Below are 26,394 nucleotides of genomic sequence, written 5' to 3'. Positions count from 1 at the left end.
AAGACAATTAGCAATTCATGGAAATCTTTGCGTGAGACCTCAGTGTTCTGAAACAGCCTCTTCAGAGCAGACCCCTGTACTTTGTCATGGGACATCATCCTGCAAAACCATTTAAAACCTGAAGCTGAGGCAGTCTACAAAGATAGCACAACTATCCCATGTAGAAAACTTAGCAGTCAACCATCAGTGTCTCAGCTAAATGGATATCAGAGAAAGCCACCTCGGTTGCTGCCATCCTCCAGCCATCTGCTACAGCTGGGAGTCAGGATTGAAAACAAGCGCTGTCAGAGGCAGACACACCCTATGGGGGGACACATTTCCAGTCTCAGAGTAAAGGCTTGCCCACTGCTCCTCCCAGCCTCCTCTTGCTGGGAAAAACAATCCCAAAGTGAAGTTATTCTCTTTCGTGGTATAAAGCAATCCCCAAATAAATCAGTGTTCTTACTGAGCTTCTGGCACAGCCCACTTCCTTGATCAAAGCAGCTTCCTCCATACTCTGGTCCCCAGTTTTTCTGCCTATTACATAAACCAGATCAACCTAGTTTCTTGTTTCTAGTTTCTTTCGGCTTCAGCTACATCTGCCTACCAGACCTGAAGTCTTCTGTGCGCTTGTTGTGCTGCTGAGAAACTAGTTAAGAGTTTGACCGGTTCGGGGCAAGATGCCTCCTGGGTGGCCCTTCCATCTGGAGTTTGTCTGAACAGGTAGCACAGCCCACATTAGTCTTCCGAGGTGATGCATAGACATGCTAATCCTCCATAAAAAAAAAAAAAAAAGTATTAGAAGATACCAAGCAAGAAATGTGTTTTGTTCATGGCATTAGAGGTCATGAACCAGGCCCCCAAAATAATTCAAATCAACTCAAGTGATTTAATCAAACTATATGCCTTCTGGTTTGATCCTTTAGGTTTCCGTTTTACCTCTCACAGCTGCAGAGGAAGACATTTAACCAAAACATTTAAGTACTTAAAGTCAGAGCTGGGTCTTTTATTAATTGCAAACATAACACACTTTTCAACACTGAGGAGAAACCAGTAAGTAGAATATAGTGGATGAAAGGAATTGTATTGTAATGCATCAGGGTGAGGAATCAGGGAAATTATGTCGTGTTCAACATAAGAAATTTAAATTAAGCATCCTCTTCATTCAGAATTAGCTTTTCTTTTATTTTTTTTTTAAGGAAAAAATGAAAAACTCCAAAATCATAGTGCAAACATGCATTTTCTAACCTGCAGTTTAGTTTAGATACAGCAACTAGGTAGGATAGATAGAACATATGAAACTGTTCTGAACAGAGAGTAGAGCTAGTTTTTTGAGCTAGTTTAACCTGTAAGTTTTTTTGGAGTCTAGAGATCAATTCCTAATCTTCTAAGCATTTTCCTCTATGCTTACGAATATACCAGTAAGAACAAACTATTCCCAGTAGCAGTAACCAAACATCTATTTCATGCGCACAGAGCTTTAATGACTTATTTCTCACAAGTGTGAAACTGAACAAGCATTTACATGTCACTTCATAGCTTTCGTAATCCGTTCTCAACATTTTGGTTTACGGCAAATTAACTTCCAACAGTCTAGCACTTCTTCCCTCCCCTTCCCCAAATTCTTTAGTTCCATTCTTAATGAAACAAAACTCAAAAGATTGTGCAACACAAAGAACAGCACAGCTGCAATGTCAAGACAAATTAGTCTAAATACAGCAAATGAGAATATGAAGAAATACTCTGTTTGGGAAAGTGATTTTTTTAATTAAATTTTGGATTAATTATTCTTAAAGAAGAAAGCAAGGATCCACAGAAAACAATGTTAGCTGTATGCAGCTCAGGACAATGGATACCAAACGCAGAAAGCACACCAAAGTAGAGAAGTATGTGCTATCTCATGTTTAGAGAATTGTCTTTATATCAAAGAAAGAAAGAAAGCAGGTACCAACATGTAAGGGCCTTTAAGTTTCTATTTTTCAATACAATAATTTTTTTCATACTTTCTGCCTTCTGTCAATGTTCAACAGCCCTTTTAAACTATTTTGATGGCATAAACAAACTGCTTTACTGTAAGGCAGAAATTCCTTTATGCCACAGGAATAGCTCATTTTCCATGCAGCCCCTTCAGGTAAGGAGGACGGAGCGTGATTATTTTTCTGGGGCTGATCAAAACAGGTGAGTTTTTACATCACTATAGTCATCCACAACAGTGCTGTACCGGTACAACAGACACTTCCTCCCAAGCCACAGCTATTCCTGACTGCCAGGACAGCTGGGTAACAGTGCAAGCGAGTGCAATATTTGCGTAAATGTATTGTTTCATCTTCATGTTAAACACTATTTGGCCAGACCCAAGAAGCAACGCTGGCGTGACTAGTCAAGGACTCATCCAGATGACTCTGAGAACTAAGGTACCAGAGATTTTAACAGGTTACTGACATGCGTGTTAGCTAATCCTATAACTATTATCGTGAAGCAACAGAGCCAGTTACAAGAAAATGTTGTTCCAAGTTTTTGTTTAAACTAAACATTATATCCTCTCTCCCTCTCAGCATGGATGTTCAGCCTTCTTTGCCTTCTTTTCTTCCCGTTCTTCTTCATGGACCACAGCCGGGGACACTGCAGGTTCTCCTACTCCCATGCAGGACACAATGGGGCCGCTCACTCCACCACAGACTGAAATCCAGAGATTTCCACATGCCCCGATTTCTCTTTCCATTCCAGTAGCTGAGAAGGAAGGCACAAAGGTCTGACAAAAGAGCACCTCTAACTGTTCTGCAGACAGGCTGTGGCAGCTTTGCCTTAAAGTAGGTCTGTCCAAACCGGGTAGTATAGCGCTAATGCACTACTGTATGTTAAAAAGGAAAGAAAGGTGCCTGAAAGGCAGAAAAAACCCATGGCATGCTTATCAGTAAATAGACTGAAGTTATTTTCAGCTACAGCCGCACAGCCCAGCTTATTTCAAAAGACAACCACTTCATATACATTTTATAAACACAGGGTAAAACTTCACTTACAGGAGTACAGCAAAAGTCATCACCTAATAGTTTTAGAAAGTATACCCTAGAACTGTATAACTCTCAAAGGAGAATTTATTCAAGTTAGAGGCTGCAATATCCAAAATTCCTTCTCACGCACCAAAGCACACAGTTACGAGCCTAGATTTAACCATTTATTTTCCTTCTAGCTTTTTTATTTCATTCCAATAAGAACTGAGAGTAATTACTTGTCATTTGCACTATCATCTCAATTATTTTTCCCATGTTACCTCCACATCCTTCTTAAATTCCTTTACACAAGCATCTCTGAAATATTAGATTGAGATGAGATCACTAACTGTGCTAAGACTACACGAAAATACCAAGTAGAGTTGAACACTAGAGAGACCTCACAGCACAAAGGATATGGCTCTGCCAGCAACAGGCCGAATACAGAAGGTAGATGGAAGTCTATGACTACTGTTGACCTTGCTAACATTAAGGGACCAGAGCTGTGCTTTAAAGGAGCTCAGATGTCTCTGCTGACTGTTTGCAAGAAGTGCTGGGCTCCTTCTGGATAATTAGCCACTGTCTAAGTAAATATTTGAATAGCTGTGGAAATTACTGCTATTTTTGATCTTCAGTTTCTGTTCTCAAGAAACGATAAATATGCCAGAGTTACAGTGTCTTCCTAACGTAATGAATTTAAAAAGAAAGTCACAGATTTCTCTGGATTGTTGATGGGTCTACCCAGATCCTTATGGAGCAAAAAGGATCAGGAGATAACATATGACATCTTTAAGCCAAGCTCCCATAGATAGTTGTATTAAAAGCATGAAAGGAAACTATTTAAGGATTGCCTTGAGCAGACCCTGCGTTCAAAACAAAAAAGCTAGACCTTTCAATATTTCATCTCAAAAGGAGTCCCTTAGTTATTTAGCTCCTGGCAGGCAATAGAACCTTCAATTTCTCACTAAAGCTTTATTTGTCCTTCACATAAAAACCCACTGTTTTGGGGCCATGGGGATTCCTTTAATATTGAGCTGCAACAGCAGTTAATGCTTAACATACATGCACAGTAATAATGTTACAGTTGCCTTGCAACCAGAAGCTCATGAAAGAACAAGATAGACTTAAACAGTTTATAATGATGATGAGTAACAAGAAAGGAAAGCCAAGCACACCCCCCCCAATACTTTGCATATCCTACATTTGCAGACAGAGTGAAACTACAGATAAGATCTACCCGGGTTAAGAGGTGAAGGTAACAAAATAATACCCTGAAGAATTAAGTCACAATGAAAAGTAGCATCGGTTAATTTAAAACTGTATTTGATTTACAGATAAATAAGCATCTTTTTTCCTCTCTCCAACTCTGCATGAAATACCGCTTTGAAGTACATGAAGTATTAGCTTAGTAAAACCAGAAGCTATTACTTGAATCACTTTTTGGTTTTTAATTCATTATTAATTCATGTCAGTAATTGACTTTCCTGTTTTCTCCACCCTTGTGACTGATTCATACACATAAAATCCCCAGCTTCTCAACAGACATATTTAATCAGCTGAGAAGCACCAAAGTTGTACAAAACTAGGTTACATCTTATTTACTGATGTTTGTAAGTGGGTTTGTTAGGAGTAACAAACATCTGTCACGCCATTTGCTAAAGAACAAGTATGCTACAGTCCATATTTACATTACTACCTTGTTTAGCATTTGTAGTATTTAGGGTCCAGTTACAAAATGTCTTCAATTTTCAAAGCCAATAGTTACCACTATTTCCTGTGAAGGGTTCAGTTATTGTAGTGGTTCCTCTTACATGGAGTTAACTCATGTTGAGTATATCAGAAGAAAGCTGAAACTGAATTAAGTAGTTTCCTTAATCAGAACTTAGTGCCACAAAGCTGTTTACAATGGGTAGACAGTAAAGATAAGATAAGTAATGCTATTAAAAAAAAAAAAATCACAGGAAACTAATACCACTAGTTATCTCTCAAACATTAATCATTGATTTCCACTCTTTCCTACTAGACCTAATTATGGCATGCCTAGGGCAACTGAACATTACCTGGCTAAATTGCCTTTTGTATAGTTTGTTAACAAAGCTTAGTTGAAAAAGGGTTGTGTCTACAGAGAGTGGGATATGAAAAGTGCTTAGGGAAGGACATCGCAACAGAAACTTTTGTTACTGTTGCCTTATCATGTCACTACGTTGTTTCCTCCTCCCGTTTCTTTTAAGGGCTTCATTTCCCGTGCTCTTACCCCAAATTGGGTAACTAAGACTGGAATAGAAAACGGGTTTTCTCTCCCTCTCATCTGAACTGTAGGTTAACTACCTAATAAATACAACTTTTGCTTCAGAAACTTTCTACTTGAGACTCATAGTGGAAGAGGTATTGTTACCTAAGGTTTACAGTGGTCTGCTGCTAATCAAACTCCCAGCTCTCTTACACAAAGCTTTTCCGCATCCCTCACCATTGCACCACTCTAGATTTTGAGTGCACCTTTACCTAGGGCAGGGGTTTAGGTACATATAACATAGCCAAAGGTGGCCCTGATTTCTCCTTAAGAACATTTCACTTCTGTTTAGAGACACCACTACTTTATATGCTTTCTGGGCATGAGAAAGTTCAGGTATTCAAGCTGAAGTACCCTTGTTATTTCTATACCAGCAAGTGGAAGTTAAGAGCCGTTATGTTATTGTATGCAGTCTCCATCTTTCTGCTCCTGAAAACTTCTCTATTCTTTCTTCCTAAGAGGAATCAGATTTTAGATTTACATGCTCTTTAAATTATTTCCACACTCAGATGTAAGGCCTGTCCTTTAACGTGCCTGATCTTTCTAATGACTATATGCCACCAATCATTTCTGTGGAAGCATCCAGCTGCCTTTAACGGTCATGCTTATGTATATACTACCATACACGCACACCAACTTGTCTACTTTCATCTGTACTTGCAGGTATTGTTTTGTTGAGGTATAATTGCTTCATATATATGCATCAGAATATATAATTGTTTAAATCACTGATTGTATATTTAGACCTCTTCCCTCCAGTTTTTGCAAATCTTTGATTTTACATGGCTATGAAAAAATGCAGCACCTTCTCACAGGTTGTGCAGAGAGGCTGTGGAAATCTCCATCCTTAGATATCCAAAAGGCGTCTGGACACAGTCCTGGACCACCAGCTCTAGGTGGCCCTGCTTGAGAAGGGGGGTTGGACCTGATGACCTCCAGAGGTCCCTTCCAACCTCAAACAGTCTGTGATTCTCCACTTAAGTATACCAAGTCCCTGGTCAACAACATATTCCTCTTCCTCTCACAGAGGAAGGTGTTCATAAGCCAGCAGAGACCTTGCACTCTTTGTCCCTATGATAACTGCAGGTTTATCAACACAAAATCTTAACTGGAAAGGATGACAATTGCTCTGCCATCTGTCTCCTGTATCTCCCCTACAGGAGCTCGTCTGTAATAAATTATCCTGCTCTGTCTGAAACAGTGTCTGTTCTACTTCCATTTCTCCTTCTCCTTTGGTCTCAAGTCCTTCCAGCTGGAGAGAGGGTCCAATGAAGCAGTGCAGAGCATCTAGAGGAGTTTCTTGTGGAATTAACATATTTCAGCTGAGTCCAGAACATACACATACCATACTATTTTCAAAAACTAATTATGTCCCCCCGCTATTAGATGCCCTCCAGTAACAACACTCCCTTGCCAGTTTCTTAAGGGTTATCAGTTTCCCTTGCCAGTTTCTTAAGCCCTCGCAGACAATTCTGCCTGCTTTCAATTTTAATGGCTTTTAAAGCTTGGACAGAGCCATCACATTGAATTCTCAACAGCTAGCAGCGAACAGGGAGAAAGACAGTATCTACGCTTAAGCAGTGTAGAAATGCAGAACATAAGTTGACGATGATGTTTGTTGTGGATTTCAAATGCCAAACTAAAAGGGTTAGTAGTAGGCAAGATGGCATGGTAAGGAGCCGTTGGAGGCCCAGATATGTGTTTAGTCTGTCTTACACAGCAAAAAAAGCAAGATACAAGTCTAGACTGAAGTAGAACTTGGGAACACACATATACGTGCAGACTTCTCCAGCCGGCACACACTTAAGGCATAACCAAGCATGAGAACTGAAGCTTTCAAAGTGATGCACAAAAAGCTGACCTCTTCCCTCCTGCCCAAAGGCATCTTATTAGACAAGTTGATATTTATTCTCCACAAATATTAACTCATTATACTCTCAGACTATCATAGCTACCAAACCACAATTACTACTCAATTTAAGGCAAGCATTACACAGTTGGCAGCAGCCACTGAAAAGTAACATGCAATTTAGAGAAAGCGAATCCTTCTGCTCAGATCTACCATGTCAGCATTTGAGCTCTCCATACACCCAGGACTAACACAGAGCTCCAACACGGTTGTGACAGCCCAGTTGCACTCCTGTAAATTCAGGAACTTAAGTTACAACCCGAGTGGGTAGCATCACCATCCTTGTATTCTTCCATGGGCAGATCTATCAGTAAAGACAACCTACCTTCATTTATTCAAATGTCAATTTGAAATTACTTTAGAGTTTGCTGGTCAAGGGATACAAGAAGTTAACACTTGGCTACTCCTTTCCACAAAAGCTGGTTTAAGCCCTGTTGAAGTCAAGCGACCAGAAATTCTACTTTGTTTATATACTGACAAATGGCCATGTCAAAGGATTTGTAGTGTTTCAGAGCTATGTTGACATTAGTGTAACAAACACATTAGTCCCTCACCTTCGTTAGCACAAGTTTGCAGCAAATGTCCAACCATTTGGAGAGCAGTTATTTATTGCCAGCTATTTGATAATCTTGACAAAAATGAAAACATGCCCCTATGAGTCAGTGAAAAATACACATAACAAATTCATTTTAGAACAACTATTAGATAAGAGCTTAGAATATTCTGTTCAGTGAACAAGAACACAATCCAACTTTTAAATACACATTTTTCTCCAGCTTGCCATAAGCTTAGTCATCCTCTGGAATATTTAGTAAAACTTGGTATTTTAGTCTGCATGTTTCCAAAAAATTACTAGAGGACAGCACTGTCAGAACTACTTACGGAAAATATGAAGTCATCACTCATGTTTTACAATTTATGTAGCAGTGGCTAAACAGAAAAAGACTGTCTCACATTTTATAGATACCTTAAGGCCAGTACCTCCATAGCACTGCAATTGCTATAGTACTTGCATGCAGATGAAAGCTGAGTCACTTTACTCATCCTCCCAACTCAGTCACTAAGTCATTGTTTTGAATCAATTACTTTATAAAAAGGAAAGTGATTATGCCATTACTGAGTACCTCACGAGAGGAACAAGATCAGAAGGAAAGCTCCCCTCTTCATGTAGCAGTCTTACTTAGCAGAAACAGAAAAATGAAGAAAATACTATAGCTGAATGGAAATTTAGCTTCAAAGTTTGTTTAGGAAACAGTAAGGCCCCAGAAGGCTCCAACTTCTTATGAAGTAACTCACTGAATGAGAAGTAACATTTTTTAAACGCATGGAGCCTAGAGGTTTTTAAAAATCGAGGCACTTCTGTTTCATACTTCTCCCCAACCTCCCAAAAAAGGGTCTGCAGAAAAAAACAAAGCCTTAGCACGTAAACTTTTGCCTAATAAGCCAACAAAGGCTAAAATGACAAAAAAACTCCAGCTAACACAGTGATCAAAACAGCGCCTAATGCAATCTTCAGAGATTGTACTTGCACAGGCATTTTAACCAAACACCAGCAAACTGCTCACTTTCTTAGGGGGTGAGTTTTTAAAGACAGAGAGATACTTCCTTCCTTTGCCTGCCTGTGGAAACTATGCTTGTTTCCCACAAGCTGAAACATGGCTCTAGCCTGTTTTTTCCACATTCAAACAGCGTTAGCACAACCGATTTCCAGAAGTCAAACAGTGCAGTAGGCACAAAGATCATTGCTCTTGATGGTACACAACAGCAATCATAGTATCGGTGAAAGGCAAATAAGCTAGACCTGTTAACACAACATTATTTGATGCATTCAGAAAACTAACTTACCTTTATCTAAGGGGTTTTAATAGTGTGTAATTAAAATACTGCAATCTCTTTAGAAGTTGAGTTGTTACATTCAGACTGTTATGCCAGTGGCGGATTTGCTATAGCTTGGAACCATTTATGACTACTTAACTATTTAGAGCCTGTAAATCCTATTCTAGAAAATCTCTCCAAGAATGAGGTTTCATCAGACAGCCGCAGAGGTCCTGTTCGCAGCTACGTGGTTTTACCCTATTCCTCCTCACCCTTTCCTCAACACACCCCCCACCACACGCTGGCTAGTCCAAGTCTGAAATGTTGATGAGGTGATTCTACTCTCTAAATAGAAAAATTAATCAACTTGGCCAAGAAAATGAACAGCTTTCCTCCCTGCCCTCCAGACAGGTTAGTGAGCTGAACTGGCTCACCCAAGGATCAGATGAATCCCAAAACTAGGGCAAGGTAAGATGCAGATTCAAGGGGTGGTCCCACGTGACATCTTGCAACCACTAAGCTGCCTTGAAGGTTCATCCTAAGTCAACAGAAATTTCAGACAAGTTACTTTTAAGATATGCTCAAAGCACTTTTCCAAACCAACACTGAAAGGGGAGTGCTCGAGAAGCTGTCACACAAGTTCAAACAGATGGCAGAAGTGACCAGAACCAGGGCACATTTAGGTGTAGAATTCAACAGCCAAACAAACTTGAATTTCAAAAGGCTCACACCAAGGCAGCCACCTCGGCTCCACAGCTGTTCCGGTGTTCCTTGGCCTACTGTGCCCTCCCATCCCGGTTGTGATAACTCACTCATGCCAAGTGTTAATTTGACTGGCATATAAATCATTATACTACTATAATTGTTTACAAGAACAAAGTGTTCATTCAGAAGTGTAAGCACAGATGTAAATCTCTCCCCCATTTGTGACATTATCTTCTTTCAAACTAAAACATCAGAAACTGAGATTCTACCAGTCTGTGCCTACTCATCTACACTGTAACTACATTTTGAAAGACTTTAACTTTTTTTTAACAGACTAAGAAGCCTAAGACCCCAGGTAAAAGAATATAGCATTGCACATAAATCAGCTTCAGCTTGCCTTTGCAGAAAGACCTCTACCATATTTCACAAAAGGCAGACAGGTATCAATAACTCAGTTTTACCATCACTGTGAATAGCCAGAAAACCTCAAAGGTCAGGGAGCAAGGTTTATCAAGAGAGTGATGCTCTGGCTTTTACATACAGAGGACTGTGGAAAGGTTTAGTACTAGAGATACATAACAAAAACCTTCCCTCCCCCCAAAAAAAACACAGAAGTGAAATCAAAGCATGGGGAGGACAGGGAAAGAATAATGCTTCACAGCTGATAAAGATAAAAGTAGAAAAGATTTTAAAAGTGCAGTGCTAAAATGGCAGGGATAATGCTAGAAAACGCAACGTTCATCTTTCTTCAACCTGTCTATTCAGAGTAATTGATGACACCGAGAGCTACAGAAAAGGACTCCTTACCCACACAGATCAGTTAAGACAGGTCTTCGGCAGTGATGCAAACGCTGGGTTAGCAGGACACTTAGCAACACCGTAATTGGGATTGCTTTTTTCCACCGTTTTCATGAGCACGTGGACATCCCTGTCTTCTAGAAGCGTGCTACAGTTGCTTGGTTATTACCGAAATAAGATCTCATCAGCTTAGTTGCCTTTCATAAAATAAAAGTCGATGTTACTTGTAGACAGAAGAATCTAGAACTTTAAACTCCACTGCTTTCCTAACCTCCACAGGACAGGAAAGGCATAATCTTTTAGACTGAGTATTTCACTGAAACAGTGAAGAGTTACTCTCCCCACTTCTAGTGAGGTTAGACACCACGCTGGCAAAGGCTATCATTCCGTTCAAGGTTTTCCTGTCCCCCCAGATCCTTCACAAGTAACACCACAATATCAGACCAAAGCCAGTGCAGAAGTTTTTGCTTATTCAGCTGATCTATCTCATTCCATAAGAAGCAGGAATTTAATCAACACAACGATCGCTGATCCAGAACCATTTCTTCAGAGTGGATTAGTGATTTTGAAAGTATTCACAGGGTTTGCTGACAAGTCTCTGACCCTCAGAAAAAGTCACAGTCCCAAGGGCCTTACCTCTACAAGCTACACCGCAACCCCAGCTTAATTTTAGAAGGCTGTAGCGTTGCAAGCCACTAATAATTGATTAATACTTCAAATACGTTTCAAGTATTTTGAGAAGTCTTGGCATGTTCTCTTCAGGACAACTTTCCCTTTCCTTAATGGCACTTCCACACCACTTTTCTGTGAAATATATTACTGCATGCAAGTAAGTGGCTAATCACACCTTATGCTACCATCTTCGATACCGATCTACAATCAACAAACAATCATGATATGAGAATCTGTGTTCTCTGTGATTTGAGAGTCCAAGTTTCATGCACTTTTCAAATGATGCAGCAAATTCATTTCCAAAGTATGCCTGAGACTAGCCACCGCAAAAGCTCAGGTGTAACTGAAGCAGTTTAAGGAAAACATTCTGAATGGTCATTTCAGATTTGTTAGCTGACTAAGATGAAAATCAAATAACTTACATCATTAAAGAGATGGAAGGGAAAGTCATGAATTCAGCTGCTGTTTGAACAAGAGGTCAGCATTCTCCACCACACAAGCAAGATGCTCTAGCACAGAAAGTATACGTAGGAAAGTTGGTGTTGTAAGCAATGTGTTCAAAGAGTCTTCGATAAGCTTTTTCCACTGCCCTGATGGAAGTGATGCTAATTAAGCAAGTCAAGAGTGCTATGAGATGTTTTGTTCACACTCTTTGATATGCAGTTACTTGTTTATCATCAAGATACAGTAGACAACGGTAACCATAATTGAACAGCCCGAAGAAACCTCAAGGACTAGAGTTGAGTAACTTGTGGAACATGTACAGTTTGGTGGGCAGTATTCTGGAATCCCAATTATGGGTGCTTGAATTTGTACAATTCCTATGAACGAAGGTGGCTTTTTGCATAAAACTAAAACCCATCTATCACCCCATCCTCACCTGCTTAATCATGCTTGTTGACTCTTCGGATCAGTACATTATCTGAAGAATCATTTTTAGCCTCACTTGTGTCTACTCCAAAACTGATACAAGATCCCTTCTACAGGCAAAGCTTAGACATCTAGCTACCTAACTAAATAGTTTGGTTTGGGTGGTTTTATTTTTTTTATTCCCCCTCCCTCCCAAAGGATCATAAAATTGAAAAAAACTTCAATAAAAGACTGATTTTTTTTTTTAAAATGGACACTACAGCTAAAATGTTGTATGCAACAAGGCTAGATTACAGATACATATAGATTGCAAGATACATGTTACAAAATTAGAAGATTGCATGCTCATAACAGCTGTGATTGACACAATGGTAGACAAGCTCCTAGCAGACCATAAAATAAATCTGTGAGGAAAGCTCTGAGCCAGTAGCCTTGTGCCCACTCAAGCTCCAGAAATATACATACACCCATTTATTTTCTAAAACTTGTGTTAAGTACATCCCTCTACAAAATGGGAAAGTGCAGTTTTCTATAGCATCTGGAATGCAGTATTTTCTCAACTGATAGATTCCCTCTATTTTCTTGAGAAATAAACCCAAGAACATATGAACCACAGAACCATACCGAAGCACTTAAAAGTTTTAAGTACGACTAATACGACTGTTTCCGTAGCAAAGTCTTGACTGCTTTTTGCTTCATATTCACTGCCCAGCATGCTACCACAGTATATAAAACACATGTGCTGTCCAGGGTAATTTACTGGTGGCATGTAGTTGGAATCATTTTGCAAGGGAAGAGTTAGTTTTGATGACACTTTTTGGATCACATGCACATGTGTTGCTTGAACTTGATCCAACCCATTTTTCAAAGAAAAAAGGCAAGACCTTGTACATTAAACTTTGTAAGTAAACTTACGCATCTTGGATTATGTTATCATGAAATTAAAACTAAATCAATTAAAGCAGCTAATTCCAATCATCCAACATGCTAAATATAGTTAGCTGGCCTGTCAGTGGAACACTGTGTCTATATTTGATCACAGACACTAGAATTCTAGAGATGAATGCAACAAAAATCAAACTGCTATGCCAAGAGGCCACAAAAGACTCAGCCTGGTATAGTTTCCAAACAACATAACTGAAGCTGTCTTTTCTTCTGTAGAAGATCCAGTGTGCACACTAAGTGCAACACTTCCATATTTAAACTAAACAAACTATAGGCATAAGTGAGCTTTATTTAACACCACGGAGCTTGAAGAGTCTAGAACAATACATAAGTATTGATACATTATAGATAACTATAAGCCACTGTTATTTTCCAAGGCTTTGGCACTCTAATTAGACTGACAAATACAGCAGCTGCATAAATAGGTATTTGATTTAGTAACTCTGCATTAACTTTCTTTCCAAGGTACATTAAGATTTAGATTATTTATGAATGTTCCAATTACTTGAGTAGTATTTCCCTCTTCACTCAGTATTTCTCTCTTCCTGTATTAATGTCAGGCCACCTAAGATTTATTCAATTTCGACAAATATACCTGCATAACTTAAAAAAAAATCAAGTAGTTTGTAAGCAAATGAACATAACCAGTGCGGTTAAGACAGCAGTACACAAGTCTTCAAACTCTGGGCCCTAGTCTCTCACCACATGGATATTTTTTTTTTTTCTATAAATATGACAGAGCTGGAGCTGAATGCTTTTGCTTCCCCCTTTTGGCAAGTCGAAGAGAGCTCCTCTAGGAGAGCTTTAAGCTGAAAGCTTTGGAGGATCCACATGACAGGGAAACGTAGATCGCTCTTCTCTCAAAGCTGAATGCAGAAGATCTGCTGTACAAAGGGACCTTCATGTCATGGAACTTTATAGACCCTGATCATCGCCTTGCCCCTGTCCCTCCATGAGTCCCGTTCAACAACCAAATCTAGAAGGATTTCCCGGGTACTATGCAGATGTACAATATTAATAACTACTTATCCAGCAATAGCATTATTCTTCCAGAAAAGTGTTAGAGTAGGTACAAGACCACCACGTTGTCCTGAAATAAAAGTTTGTACAGTAGTTTTATTAAATACAGTTCCATGATCTAAGACACAGTATTTTGATACTTCACTTAAGCTTTACTGTAAAACCACAAAAAAAAGTGTTATTCCTATATTTGCTTAAAGCTGATTAAGCACCAGCTTTATCTTATACTGTGATTTAACATTTTTCAAATCTGAATCCTGACAGATCACAGGAATAAAATTTCCTAGTTCGCAGAAGTTTAGTTCCAGTAATTGACAAGTGCAGCCAAGTTCTTGCAACAGACTGGCAGGAAAGATAGTGTTACACTCCTGCTACAGTTTTATGCATCTGCAAATTATAGTAAACCAGAGCTGGCTTGTTTCAAACCAGGAATGGATTTTGTCCCTGTGTTTTCAATATCAGAAGCATTCAAGTTATCACAGCATGAAATAACAGGTTTTTAATACTGCAGTGGATTTTATGCTGTGGAAATTGCTACATGATGCAGTGGTGACATGTTTATATAGAACACTCATAGGAAGGATTATACAAATCATGAATGTCAGCAAAATGGAAAGCATCTGTTTAGGCTGTGGCATGCTGCTAAGGCTCTCTTGACTGCCAGTTTGTGATATGGTACACAGCCCAGTTGGAGTCACTACAGCAAGCCAGTGACAGACTTTCATGTCACTGCCTACTGCAGAAGTTGGGCAGCCTTCAGATTGTAGCTGCTAACGTAAAGCAAGCTCAGATCACCTGCATTCAGCACGGAGAGCAGGCAATCAATCTTATTTCAGAGGTTTCAAGGGGACAGTAGGAGAGCCCCATTTCAGCTTTTTTTATGGAAGCAGACTGAGGCTTGATTAATGATCAAGGAACAAGGAAGAATTTCCCCTGTCACACATTAAAAAAAAAACCAACAACCACAAAATCCCAACAAAACCCCAAAACGTGCAGACATTTAACTACTGAAGCAATATTAATAAAAGGAAGATCCATGTCTTTATAAAATCCATTTACAGCTTTTTGGATGAAACACCCTCCAAGAATAGTTAAAAGTCTACATAATGCTCCAGAGTATTAGCTTTGCTTTTGGACCACCAGTTTAGCTGACACAGAAAAGACTAGCTATATAAGACTTCACACATCTAGACACATTGTTCTATTTAAGTCATCATTGACTTGCATCAAAAAAGTTGGCTTCAAATCAGCTGATTCAGATGATATCTTACAAATTAAGTACTATTAGTTTAATAGAAGTCCACCCACTGCTGGTCAAGCCAACCTTTTCTGGGATTGTGAAGGGGAAAACAAGGAAAAAAAGCTTTGCCAACAGCAAAAAATAAAAGGAAAATCAAAGCAGGACACAAGATCTGCAGGAAGTGTACATATGAACAGATCTTCAATTAAATATAAAGGGTGTTGACTGCTCCTTAGAAGCTTAAGCCAAGATCTCAAGTTCCATAGTTCAGATCTAACTATACCTTCTTGGCAGTGTTTTTTTTTTCCCCCCCTTCTTAATTTTGAAGTCACTTTGCACTGACATTTAGACATGAATGAAACTGTATGGAAACCCAATCATAGCAACACTAAACTCCAAAATTAATTTTCTATTACTGCAAGAGACTCAGAACACACAGAGGGTGCTTTAAAAAGGTCTCTGAAACAATATTATAAATAAGAGTATGACTTAGGCCTGAAGGAAGAACAGCTGGAGAATTTAGGATCCTCCCATATTTTAATTCATGGTGATGTCATAATTTAGAGTTCTTGGAAACTTTGTCAATTCGGCATTTAAACCACATCAATAACAGTCATTAAATTTAGTGCACATCCCTGTTTGCTTAAGCATCAGTTTAACTTTTATGAAGGGGAACACGCAGAGCTCTTAGTTGTAAGAAGTCATATGAACTTTCTCAGAACTTTTCAAATTGCCTTAAAGTATACTTTCACAGTTTAACAGACTTTCTAAATACGCTATCTCCTGCACACTGAAGTTTAAGCACTTTCTCTGCAAGCTTTACAATACATTGGGAAAAGACTGCTCTGCCATTAAGTGTTTCACAGCACAGATTTGAAGGGGCTCCTTTAGGGTTATGAAACAGCATTTCACTTCCATGTTAAAAAAAGTTTGGTTTGGGAGGACCAAGTTTTGAAGATGAGGCATTTTGCAAAGTTTTATTATGAAGAGGTAAGCCCAGCCAAAGAAGCCTTAAGTTTAAGTATATTTCAGATTGCTTAATCCTTTGATTGTTATGCAAGTGTATTTCATAACCTTATTTGAAGAACCAAAGAACAGTTTTAATACTAACAATAGGCTCAGTCTGACAGCTAATGCTAACCCAAGTGTGCATCATGTCCTCCTTCGACACTCCAATTTATGTAACTCCACACTACTGTGGGTTTAAAAATAAAAAACACACAGGAAAACAAGGTTTAGATAGACAAAAAGAGCAAGATCACACAGCTTGTTCTCCTTGATTAGCATCTGCTAGTTATGGAGACAATATCACCCCAGAAACCATATTAAAGATTTTCTTCCTTCCACTGGCAGCCCCCAGAGAAAGCTATGAGGACAAATACGCAGGATTCCTGAAAAAGTGTTCTTGGCTTGATTTCTTGAGAGATCTTTTTCGCCTTTCCTCCCAGCCTTCAAAAGGAGCAATTTGCCTCCAAGGCAACTCAAGCAACATTTCCAGCAGGGGTTTTCAGTATTTTTTTCCAGAAATGTGCAAGTTTGCTATTGTAGCCATCATTAAACCAGCATCTTAAAGCTGCTAACATGCTGGCATAAGACTAGCCAGAAGTCTGAGAAGTCATTCATTAACAGTAACAGCCTTTAAACAGATTCAGAGGTTATGCTCGCAAAGGATTTCATATCCGGGGCTACAGAAAAGGGCACGAGATTTAGAACTCTGGATTCTAAGCAGATATAGTTGTTTTAAAACTGTTTGTTGATAATTTTAATACCCACCATTCCTGTTAAACAGAACAGCAGGCTAAAAATGAGAAACCCACAAAGTGGTGAGCTTGCAAATGAAAGGGAGCAAGCATAAAACTCAAGGAGACAGGAGTTAGGCAACAGCAGTTAAATTCCCAAAATTAACTGCCAAAAAGGGCATCAGAAAGGAGTTTATAGTTACCCAGAAGTGCGCATGACAGTTGACCATCATGGTCCTCTCAATAAGCTCGTCAGGACACTCCAGGAGATGGTGGCCAGAGACCACACCAGCGTTGTTCACCAGGACAGACACCTCGCCCACCTCCTTGCGGACCCTCTCAGCTGTGGAATAGACGTTTTCTCTTTTGCCCACATCGCAGGTGTATGTGTAAACCTGCAAGTCGCAGTGGGGCAGGGCATCTTTTTCTCCGTCTCCAGCTACTAAGGAATACAGACAAAAGGAGGAGGGGGGGGGAGACAGATTTTCTACTTGTATTTTGTTATTAAATAGTCAAGTTACGGGGCATTTGATGCCCCTGTGCCCGGGGTCTCCAGCTCGGAGCTGTCTCACCTGCGGCAGGCGAGAGCGGCTCCGGGCTGGAGACCCCCAGGCAAGCAGCCTCGAATAACTTAGTCCCGGGGCCGGGCAAGTGAGTGGCGAGTTGCAGCCCGGGTAGCCGGCCCCGGCAGGCTACCGCTTACCTCTGGAGGTGGCGGCGGCCTCAGCCATTTCCCGGTAGATGTGTCGCACCATGCCCGCCGTCTCCTCGTTGCTCTGGGTGTTGATGTCCCACAGCACCAGCAGAGCCCGGCGCCGGGCAAACTCCAGGGCGAAGAGGCGGCCCAGGCCGCTGCCCGCCCCGGTGATCAGGCACACCTGCCCGGCCACGCTCTTCTCCTTGGGCCGCACCAGCCACTTGGCGGCGGCCAGCACGAACGCCCACAGCACTCGGAAAGTCACCACGAAGAGCTCCAGCAGGATGTTCATGCTGCCGGACCCCGACGGCGCTGAGGGGGACGGCACCGGACCCGGCACGGCCGCCCACGGAGCCGGAGGGGACGGACACCGGCGCGGCGCAGAGCCTCCCCGGCGGCGGAGGCCGCCCGGCTCCCACACCTGGGGCCGCCCCTGCCCGGGACCTCCCGCTGCGGGCGGGCAGGGAAGGAGTCCCGCTCCCGGGGATCCCGGCTCCCCCTCTCCGCGCCGCTCGCACCCGGGCTCCGCGCCCCGCCTCAGTCACACACTCTAAGGACGGAGCCCGGACACGGCGCTACCTACCCGCCACCACCTCCCCGTTCCCTCACGCCCGCGGCCCCACTACTGGCAGTAAGCATCTTGCTCGCTCGGCCCCCCTATATACGGCGGGCCGGGCCCCTCCCCCGGGCTCCCCAGCCCTCCCCCGGGCCGGCCCGGCCCGCCCCGCATTCCCGGGACCCCCCGCCCCCGCCGCGGCCCCTCCTAGCCCCGCCCCACCGGGGGAGGGGCCCCTCTCCGGCGGCGGCGGCGGCGGCGGCGGGCCCGGCCGGTGCTGCGCGGCGCTGAGGGGCGGGCGGCTCCCTGCGGACCCCGCCTCCCCGGCGGTGGGGGACTACATGTCCCAGGGTGCGCTGCGGCCCGCCCGCCGGGGCGCCATCTTGAGGCAGGCGTTTCATTGCACGTTTGCGTGCTCGTCTTAATTACCCCCTTTTATAATAAGTGGGTTTTAATGAGATCGAGTAGCGCAAGCTTCCGTGTTAGCGTCAAGTGGCACTATTTTACAAAAATCAACGTCGATACAGCCGTGACTCGAACCCATAGCGTTCACCACACAGCACGGGGCGGGGCGGGTCTGACGGCGGAGCGGCTCCCGCCAGGCCCGGGATACAGCCGGCCCCAGCCCCAATCTCGCTCCCGCTCCCTGCTCGGGATATAGCCGCACCCGGTCGCGGTGCCGCCGGGCGGAGGGCGGCTCCCGCCACTCTCACCTCAGGCGCTCCCAAGCCACCCTCTCGCCCTCACCGTGGTCAGGCACCGCCGCGGACGCCACACCCCCGGGTCCTGCCGGCGCGGAGGGCCTGCTTGCGCCGGCAGAGGGGTTACGTCGGACCTGCGCAGGCGCGCGCCCTCTCTCTTCCGGCGCTGACCATGGCGGAGAAGGAGTAAGTGGCCGACCCTCCCCGGCACAATCCGCCGCCATCGGCAGCTGCGGTGGTGCCTGCTGCCTGCCCCCAGGGCCGGGGCGCTGCCCGCCGCACCTCCGACCGTCGGCGACGCGTGGAGGGGGCATGAGTGTCCTGGGGCCGGGAGGGGCGGGAGGATGGATAGGGCCTAGCGCGGTGGGGGCGCAGCCGCCGCCGGTCCCGTCCCTTCCGCGGGCGGCGGCTGGTGCCCCGCCGGGCCTGGGTGAGGTAGGGAGGGAGAGCAGGCCACTGAGCGCCGTCTCTGTGCGTGAGGGACCTGGGGCGGTAGAGTGTGTCCCGGCTGGGCGGGCGGTGTGCGGCTGGAGTAGGGAGTTGTGGCCGGGTACGGTTAGGGTAGGAGCTCGCCCGGGTAATTACGGCTCTATAAACACTATTCTTGCAAGTTTTGTCACGTTTAAGAGCTTAAAGTCTGAGTAAGCTTAAAGTCCTGTGAAATAAACTTAAGAATACTGCTAAACTAGTTTTTCTCTTAAAGCACGCCTTGAAATGTTTTTTAATTTGAAAGTGGTGTGCTGGAAACAGACTTTAATTTATTACAAATAGGACCATGGTAAAGTAGGGTAAAAACGTTCGGGTGGTCTCAGTCTTTAAGGTTGTGTACATAGGTTGTTTGCAGCTCTGCAGCCAGTCTGTCAAGTTGCTTTTTCTAGCATAAAAAGTGATATGGTCAGGCCACATCCAGGCCTAGTGACAGTAGGAACAAGGAAGATGCCTCAGTGGACTGTCCCGAGGCAGTGAGACCTGCATACACGTTGTGTTAGGAGTTTGCATTGATGTTTGTGATGTGTAACTTTAAACCCCAGTTTTTTCCTATTAGCTAAAAGAGTTTTTTCCTCTTTTAATTTAGAGCAAAGAAGGTGCCATCTGTACCAGAAAGCCTGCTGAAAAAGCGGCAGGCTTATGCGGCTATGAAAGCCAAACGTCAGAAGAAGATATTGGCTATAAAAAAGGTGAATACTTTATGATTCCTTAAGTTGAATTGCTTGTCTGTTGCAATATGGGCTATATGCTTATGTAACACAATACGGAAGTTTACAATATTTGGGTCTGGCACGTTGGTATTTTTTTAATGCTTTGGACTGAAATAGATTTTTTTTTGGTGGGTGGGGGCAATAACAAACCAGTTCTGGGCAGAGTATACAGTTGTCTATAAGATTAAAGTTAGTCTTCTACAAAGCGAGAAGTTATAAGCTTGATGCGTGGTAACGTTGTTCAGGGTAAAGCAGCACTGCTGCATAACATCTTCCAGATTCTCTAGAACATCACTGAGAGTATAAACTCCACAATGTGGGCAGATGTTCCTACCATCTGTGTTGTTTGTGGGAAGCTCTAGAATATGCTTTGTTATTTGAAGGTGATCTTCATGTTTTAAAAGACGTTATATGATGTTAAATTGATTTCAGTACCGTAAGACACAAAGAAAGCTCATCTATGCAAGAGCCCAAGCGTACCACAAGGAGTACAGGCACATGTATAGGCAGGAGATCCGTATGGCCAGGATGGCCCGAAAAGCTGGCAATTACTACGTTCCAGCGGAACCGAAACTGGCATTTGTGATCAGGATAAGAGGGTAAGATTGAATACAGATGTAAACAATTCTATGTTCAAAAGCACTGAAATTGGCTTTCCTGTTACTTGTTTAAAGCTTAAGTATATAAATAAAATTAAGCCTTCCGCTGTTGTCTTGCAAAGTTGTTGATAGTAATGTTGTACATCCACCAGAGGCTTATTTAATGTAGCGCAAAATCATTTTGCTGGCTGTGTCTGCTGTCTTTAGGAATCCCTGTTTTCTAACAATCATAGAATGGTTTGGGTTGGAAGGCACTTTAAAGATCGTCTAGTTCCAACCCCCGTGCCATGGGTAGGGAAAGTTCCCACTAGACCAAAGCCCCATCCAGCCTGGTCTTGAACACTTCGAGGGATGGGGCATCCACAGCTTGCCTGAGCAACCTGCTCCAGTGTCTCACCACCCTCAGAGGACATAATTTCTTCCTCATATCTAATCTAAATTTCCCCTCTTTCAGTTTAAAACCATTACTCCTCATCCCGTCACTATACTGCCTCATAGAGTCACCGTCTTTCCTGTAGGTCCTCTTTAGGTACTGAAAAGCTGCTATAAGGTCTCCCTGGAGCCTTCTCTTCTCCAGGCTGAACAACCCCAACCCTCTCTGCCTGTCTTCGTAGGAGAGGTGCTCCAGCCCTCTCCTGTGAAGAAGGTGGCAAGGCTACAAATACGTGTAGACAGTTGTTCTGTTTCACCTTAATCTCGATAAAATTATGTGCCAGTATTCCCTGACATTTGACTAAGCTTTATTTGAAATGTTTGTTTAACACTCCTTTTGTAAAGTGCTATAGAAAACTAATGAAAGGTGTGATTGGAAGCATTGTCTCAGTATAATACTTATTTCAGTTATTTTCATGGAAATAGATCTGTTTTAACTTAATACTAAAATATATAGTAAATAATTTATTAAGCTTGCATTGTGTAATTGGTAAAATAATGATGCATTTCATATGGGAATAATACTATGTGGGGTTTTTTTAGTTGATACTCAGTGTTTTCTGGGATGTAGATAATTGAGGCTTTTTTCCTGTGTTTTCTAGTACCAATGGTGTCAGCCCTAAGGTCCGCAAGGTGTTGCAGCTTCTTCGCCTGCGTCAGATTTTTAATGGCACGTTTGTAAAACTCAACAAAGCTTCTATCAACATGTTGCGGATTGTTGAACCCTATATTGCATGGGGGTGAGTGAAATGGCCAGTTTTAGCAAATCCAGTTGAAAACATTGAGTGTGTTTTGCTACACTAGACTTAGAGGTTTCCTTTGTGTTAAAAATGTTTTTCTATCTTCTGTGTGCTTTCCCTACTTTGAACTGAAAACATGATTAAGGCAGCGCTTTAAAAGGCGATACTTGCTAGATATGATGGCATTCTCATATTAGTGTTGCTGGGAACTCGGTATGATTTGCTTCTCGGTTGCTTTTGTATTTACAGTTGGGATGTGCTGAAATGACCTGAAATTGTTTGTTATGGAAGTTTCATTTCGTGATGTTAACTTGGAATGTGGCGTGCAAAGACTCATTTATTTTTATTTTTTTTTTTACTTGACTATTTCAGTTATCCCAATCTGAAGTCTGTGCATGAGTTGATCTACAAGCGTGGTTATGGCAAGATCAACAAGCAGCGCATTGCTCTTACTGATAATTCCCTGATTGAGAAACGCCTTGGTAAATACTGCTCTGCGTAACAAAACAAGAAACCAACTTGTTGCATTTGGATGGTTAATGCTAAGCTGGACAGCTATCCTTATTTGTGTCTGGAGAATAGTAGTGATTGGTTAATAATCTCTACTTCTGTTTTAATAGCTTAATACAAAGCAAGGTGGAAGTAACTTCCGTTATAAAGTATTGAACACCAGTGTAAAGAGTAAAATTTGAGCATTTTAAATTTGTAATTTTAAATGTAAACTCCTTGATCTTTAATGTGTCAGTAGATTTTTTCCGTAATGAAAAGGTGCTGCATCAGGAAAGAAGCTTATTGTACATAGTTTTAAACTTCCTGTCAGAAGAACTAGCTATTAAAAGCTGTTAGTGTGTTTAGTGAAAACAAAGCGTGGTGGTCAGCTGGGAGGAAATACACTGTTCTAGGAGGCTCCTCCTTTTCCAGTCATAGCAGCATAAATACAGTGAATTTCCCTGAGCTACACATAACTAGGTTTTAAGTTTATTTAGCCTAGCTTTTCTTCAGAGAACACTGTCTATTTCCTAAGATTCACTAAGTGGGATTTGGGTTTTTTTTATTGTTCGTCATTACTGGCTACAAATATTCAACATCCGAAACTGATTCCTGTTGTCAGATGTAACACCTAAATAATGTTGAGTTATCTGCAGCTAATCCATTTTAATTGAAAAAGACAGTCATTGGCTGTCGTGACAGAGTGGGTGCTTTCTGACTTCCCTCAGTTTATCAAAATTAGTAGGTATGACAATAATAACTTGATAATTTTTAGCTTCTCATTGACCAGTGGCTCTGTAGCCCTTCTGAAAACATTTCTGAATTTTAGGAAAGTTTGGCATCATCTGCATGGAAGATGTGATCCATGAAATTTACACTGTTGGCAAGAACTTCAAAGTTGTGAACAACTTCCTCTGGCCTTTCAAGTTATCCTCTCCTCGAGGTGGAATGAAGAAGAAAACAATCCACTTTGTGGAAGGTGGGGATGCTGGTAACAGGGAAGATCAGATCAACAGGCTCATAAGGAGAATGAACTAATGGTGAGATATTACCATCAGTTAATACTGTGCGCTGTTCTCTCTCTGCTATGTAGGCCGCTGCCATTATTGGTTGAACTTTCATGTTTAATATATATTCACTCATGCTCGGGTGATGCCTACAGTATTAAGCTACTCGGACAATACAGTGTTCTGATTTTATTTTTAAGGTCTTACTAAAACTAAAATGTTTGTGAAGAAATTAAATCTTAATTATAGCTAATATGTTTAGGAAGTATAAACATTTATCGATAACTTATTTTGAATTTACCAATAACTTGTTTTAAAACCTTATTTGGGTTTTATGATGGGAAGAGCTGAGATCTTGGTTAAAATTTTCAGCCCTTATAAATGAATTCTCAGTATGATCAAAGTCTTGTGATTGCAAGTGCAGTGTTTTTTCAGATTGTCTGATTTCTGCTATAAAAGCCTGTTTAGGATTGTGAGAAACTAAATTATCAATTTAGACCATTTTAACATTAACATGACCAAGATGGTAACTCTGAAAGACTGCTTTGCCCATTTGAATAGTCCATCCTTTAGAAATGGGAAACTTTATTAACACTTAAAGCAGTTTGTCAGTGACAGCTGTGCCCTGAAGTTAGTATCTTAGTTCAGACAATCTGTTTTATCATCTGTTGTAGTTACTCTGCTGTTTCTGCTTTGATGAGAAGTCTCTGCCATTTAAAGCCAAAACTGTTTTTTCAGAGTAGTTGTACTTCCCATTGCATTTTTCACCTTTTTTACACACTAAACTAGCTTTGGTGTTGCCTGTATCTTCTTTTCAGTCAAGGATAAATGCCTTTTTGGTATGATAAATATGCCGGAATTTTAGAAAACTTCATTGCGTTAGGGTGCTTGGAAAGAATAACAGGCAAAGACCCAGTTTTCCCCAAACTGATTCCTCCAAAGACAAGAAGGTTTTTTTGGTTTGTCTGTTTCGGGTTTTTTGTTGGGTTTATTTTTTTCTGTTTTTTTTTTTAAGTAATCGTATGTGTGCTTTACGTAGGAATTCCTAACTTTCAGAGGATTGGTTCATAAAAAAAATAGTGAGTAGTGATGTGACTTTATGAACTTTCTGGAGGGAGAGAAGTCTCTCTTTTTTTTTTTTTTTTTTAAACCTTGTAAAAATGTTTTATAGCCAAGAAGGCAGAGTAAGTTGAGCTCGTGGAGCTCTGCTGTCTGTCCAAGGAGCTAAAGGAGACCTATGAAATATCTTTCCATTTGACTGACAGCTTTATTTTCTTGAAGCTTTTTTGTAGGCTGTTCTTCCTCAGTTTCCACTCCTCCAAACTTCTTGCATGTTGCTGTGTTGTCTTCAGCTGTGAAGCAGCGGAGTTTTAAAGCATTGGCATGTGGAAACATGCACTTTAGGAAAATCATTGCATACCGAGGACAGTGTTCTAAAGCTTTTTAGCCCAGCTATGGGAAGAAGTGGTTAACTTTCAGGAGCAAAATTGCGGTAATGTTTGGTGCCTGGGGTGATGTTATAATATACTAGCATTCTTGTAGAAATTTTGCTGCTCATGGCACAAACTGTTACAGGTTCAGTACTGGCAGATGTTCCCCTTAAGTTAGTGCATAAGGCTTCATAACCAAGATTAAACAGAACTACTTTTATTTTATGCTCCAATCTGGTTTCTGAGCATAAGATGGAAACTGCTGTTTTTAATTGAAAACCTGCAGCTTTGCTGTCAGTGGAGATCCTTTCTCCTCCATCTTCACTGACAAACATTAGAAGCATACTGGTGGTCTTGAGTTTTCAGGAGCCATCCTACAGAAGAGAAGCTTCCAGTTCACTGTTGCAGTGGCTATAAATGCCTGTGAGGAGTTGTATATTGGCAGAGAAACTAGGAGTATTCAGCTGGTTGCTCGTGTTTTTCATGGGACTTCTAGCTCAGCATCCCATGTAGGTAGCAGACGTCAGGACTTTACTCCATCTTTCAGTTTAGGAATTGACCTTCTAGTTTCTTATTTTATGCTTATAAGCAGTTAGTTATTCTGCTTGGACTTCAAACAAACCTCTGGTGTAAAGCTAAAATAACTGATTGTTCTCATCTCCTGCACTTTTTATTTCTGCTGCTTTCCTACTGCTCTGAATAGAGTGCATGTTTAAAATGCAAGTAACCTACGTGTAGAAAATAGAATAATGTTGAAGTTTCTGCTGAAGTAATGGGCTACTAGAGCAGTGAGTTCAGGTGAGATATTGGCAGTACTCTTTAAGTCCTGTCATTCTGAAGGGCTGTGTATCTGAAGATTAATATTTATTCCTCTTCCCTATATATAGGTTTCCTACCATTTGTCTTTATTTCTTATTACTTAAGTGGTAATCTCAAATAAATTTTTGAAAAAAAAAAAAAAAAGACTTCCAGTACCGATTCCTTCATGTATAGATTGGGGGAAAAGAGCATAGTACTCAATATTGCATTTTGACAATTCAGTATTGGCAAGATACTGAATTTCACTAGCTCTCAAGCAAATTTTACAGGAACTGTAAAACTGGTCTCAAGTCTTCTTTTTGCTCTCATTTTTGTAAACAGTCCCTGAAATGTGCTGAAAATAGAGTTACTACAGCAAAACTTAGAATGTGCACAATGGCTCAGTATGTCTTTAAACGTGAAGCTTTCCCCAATACACTTTTAGACAAATAGGAAAATAGGTGCCAATAGTTCAATGTAGAAATGTTTATCCAGTTAAATCTGCACTTTAAATCTGTGTTTTGAGTAAAGAGATGTTAATATAGAAGCTAATTATTGTGTGCAAGACTACTGAAGTCTTAAATCTGCTGAAGTAAAATATTAGTATTTGCAACCCAAATAATAAACTGTAGGAATATATTAATTCTTTGGGTGGCCAAAGTTTCAGATCTACACCTAGCTAATGATACTCTTTTTTTTTTCCTCTTTCAGATTCAGATGCTCAGCTGCAATCTTTCAAACTCTGGTCTGGTAATAAAGCCGTCTTGCACAAAA

The 26,394-nt window shown here is 41.4% G+C and overlaps 2 protein-coding genes across 3 annotated transcripts in view; one reads left to right on the top strand and one right to left on the bottom strand.

Annotated features, from left to right (window-relative positions):
* RDH10 (retinol dehydrogenase 10) overlaps window positions 1-18,528 on the bottom strand; it is a 26,698-nt gene extending 8,170 nt beyond the window's left edge. The window contains exons 1-2 of one of the 2 annotated variants that reach the window (XM_074577277.1): window positions 17,676-18,528; window positions 17,176-17,411 (exon numbers count right to left, since the gene is read on the bottom strand). In XM_074577277.1, coding sequence (XP_074433378.1) covers window positions 17,176-17,411; window positions 17,676-17,961 — 522 coding nt within the window. In that variant the 5' untranslated portion in view covers window positions 17,962-18,528. Of the gene's footprint in view, window positions 1-17,175; window positions 17,415-17,675 lie in introns of both variants that reach the window. The other variant, XM_074577276.1, reaches the window with a different exon arrangement.
* On the top strand, window positions 18,471-26,394 carry RPL7 (ribosomal protein L7). The gene is made up of 7 exons (XM_074577278.1): window positions 18,471-19,112; window positions 20,002-20,104; window positions 20,558-20,724; window positions 21,759-21,896; window positions 22,269-22,378; window positions 23,215-23,425; window positions 26,332-26,394. The coding sequence occupies exons 1-6, from the start codon at window positions 19,099-19,101 to the stop codon at window positions 23,421-23,423; spliced, it is 741 nt and encodes a 246-aa protein (XP_074433379.1). The 5' UTR covers window positions 18,471-19,098; the 3' UTR covers window positions 23,424-23,425; window positions 26,332-26,394.

The sequence above is a fragment of the Larus michahellis genome, chromosome 2 (assembly GCF_964199755.1).
Source record: "Larus michahellis chromosome 2, bLarMic1.1, whole genome shotgun sequence".
Classification (NCBI taxonomy): Eukaryota; Metazoa; Chordata; class Aves; order Charadriiformes; family Laridae; genus Larus; species Larus michahellis.
This window is presented reverse-complemented; position numbering and strand designations above follow the sequence as displayed.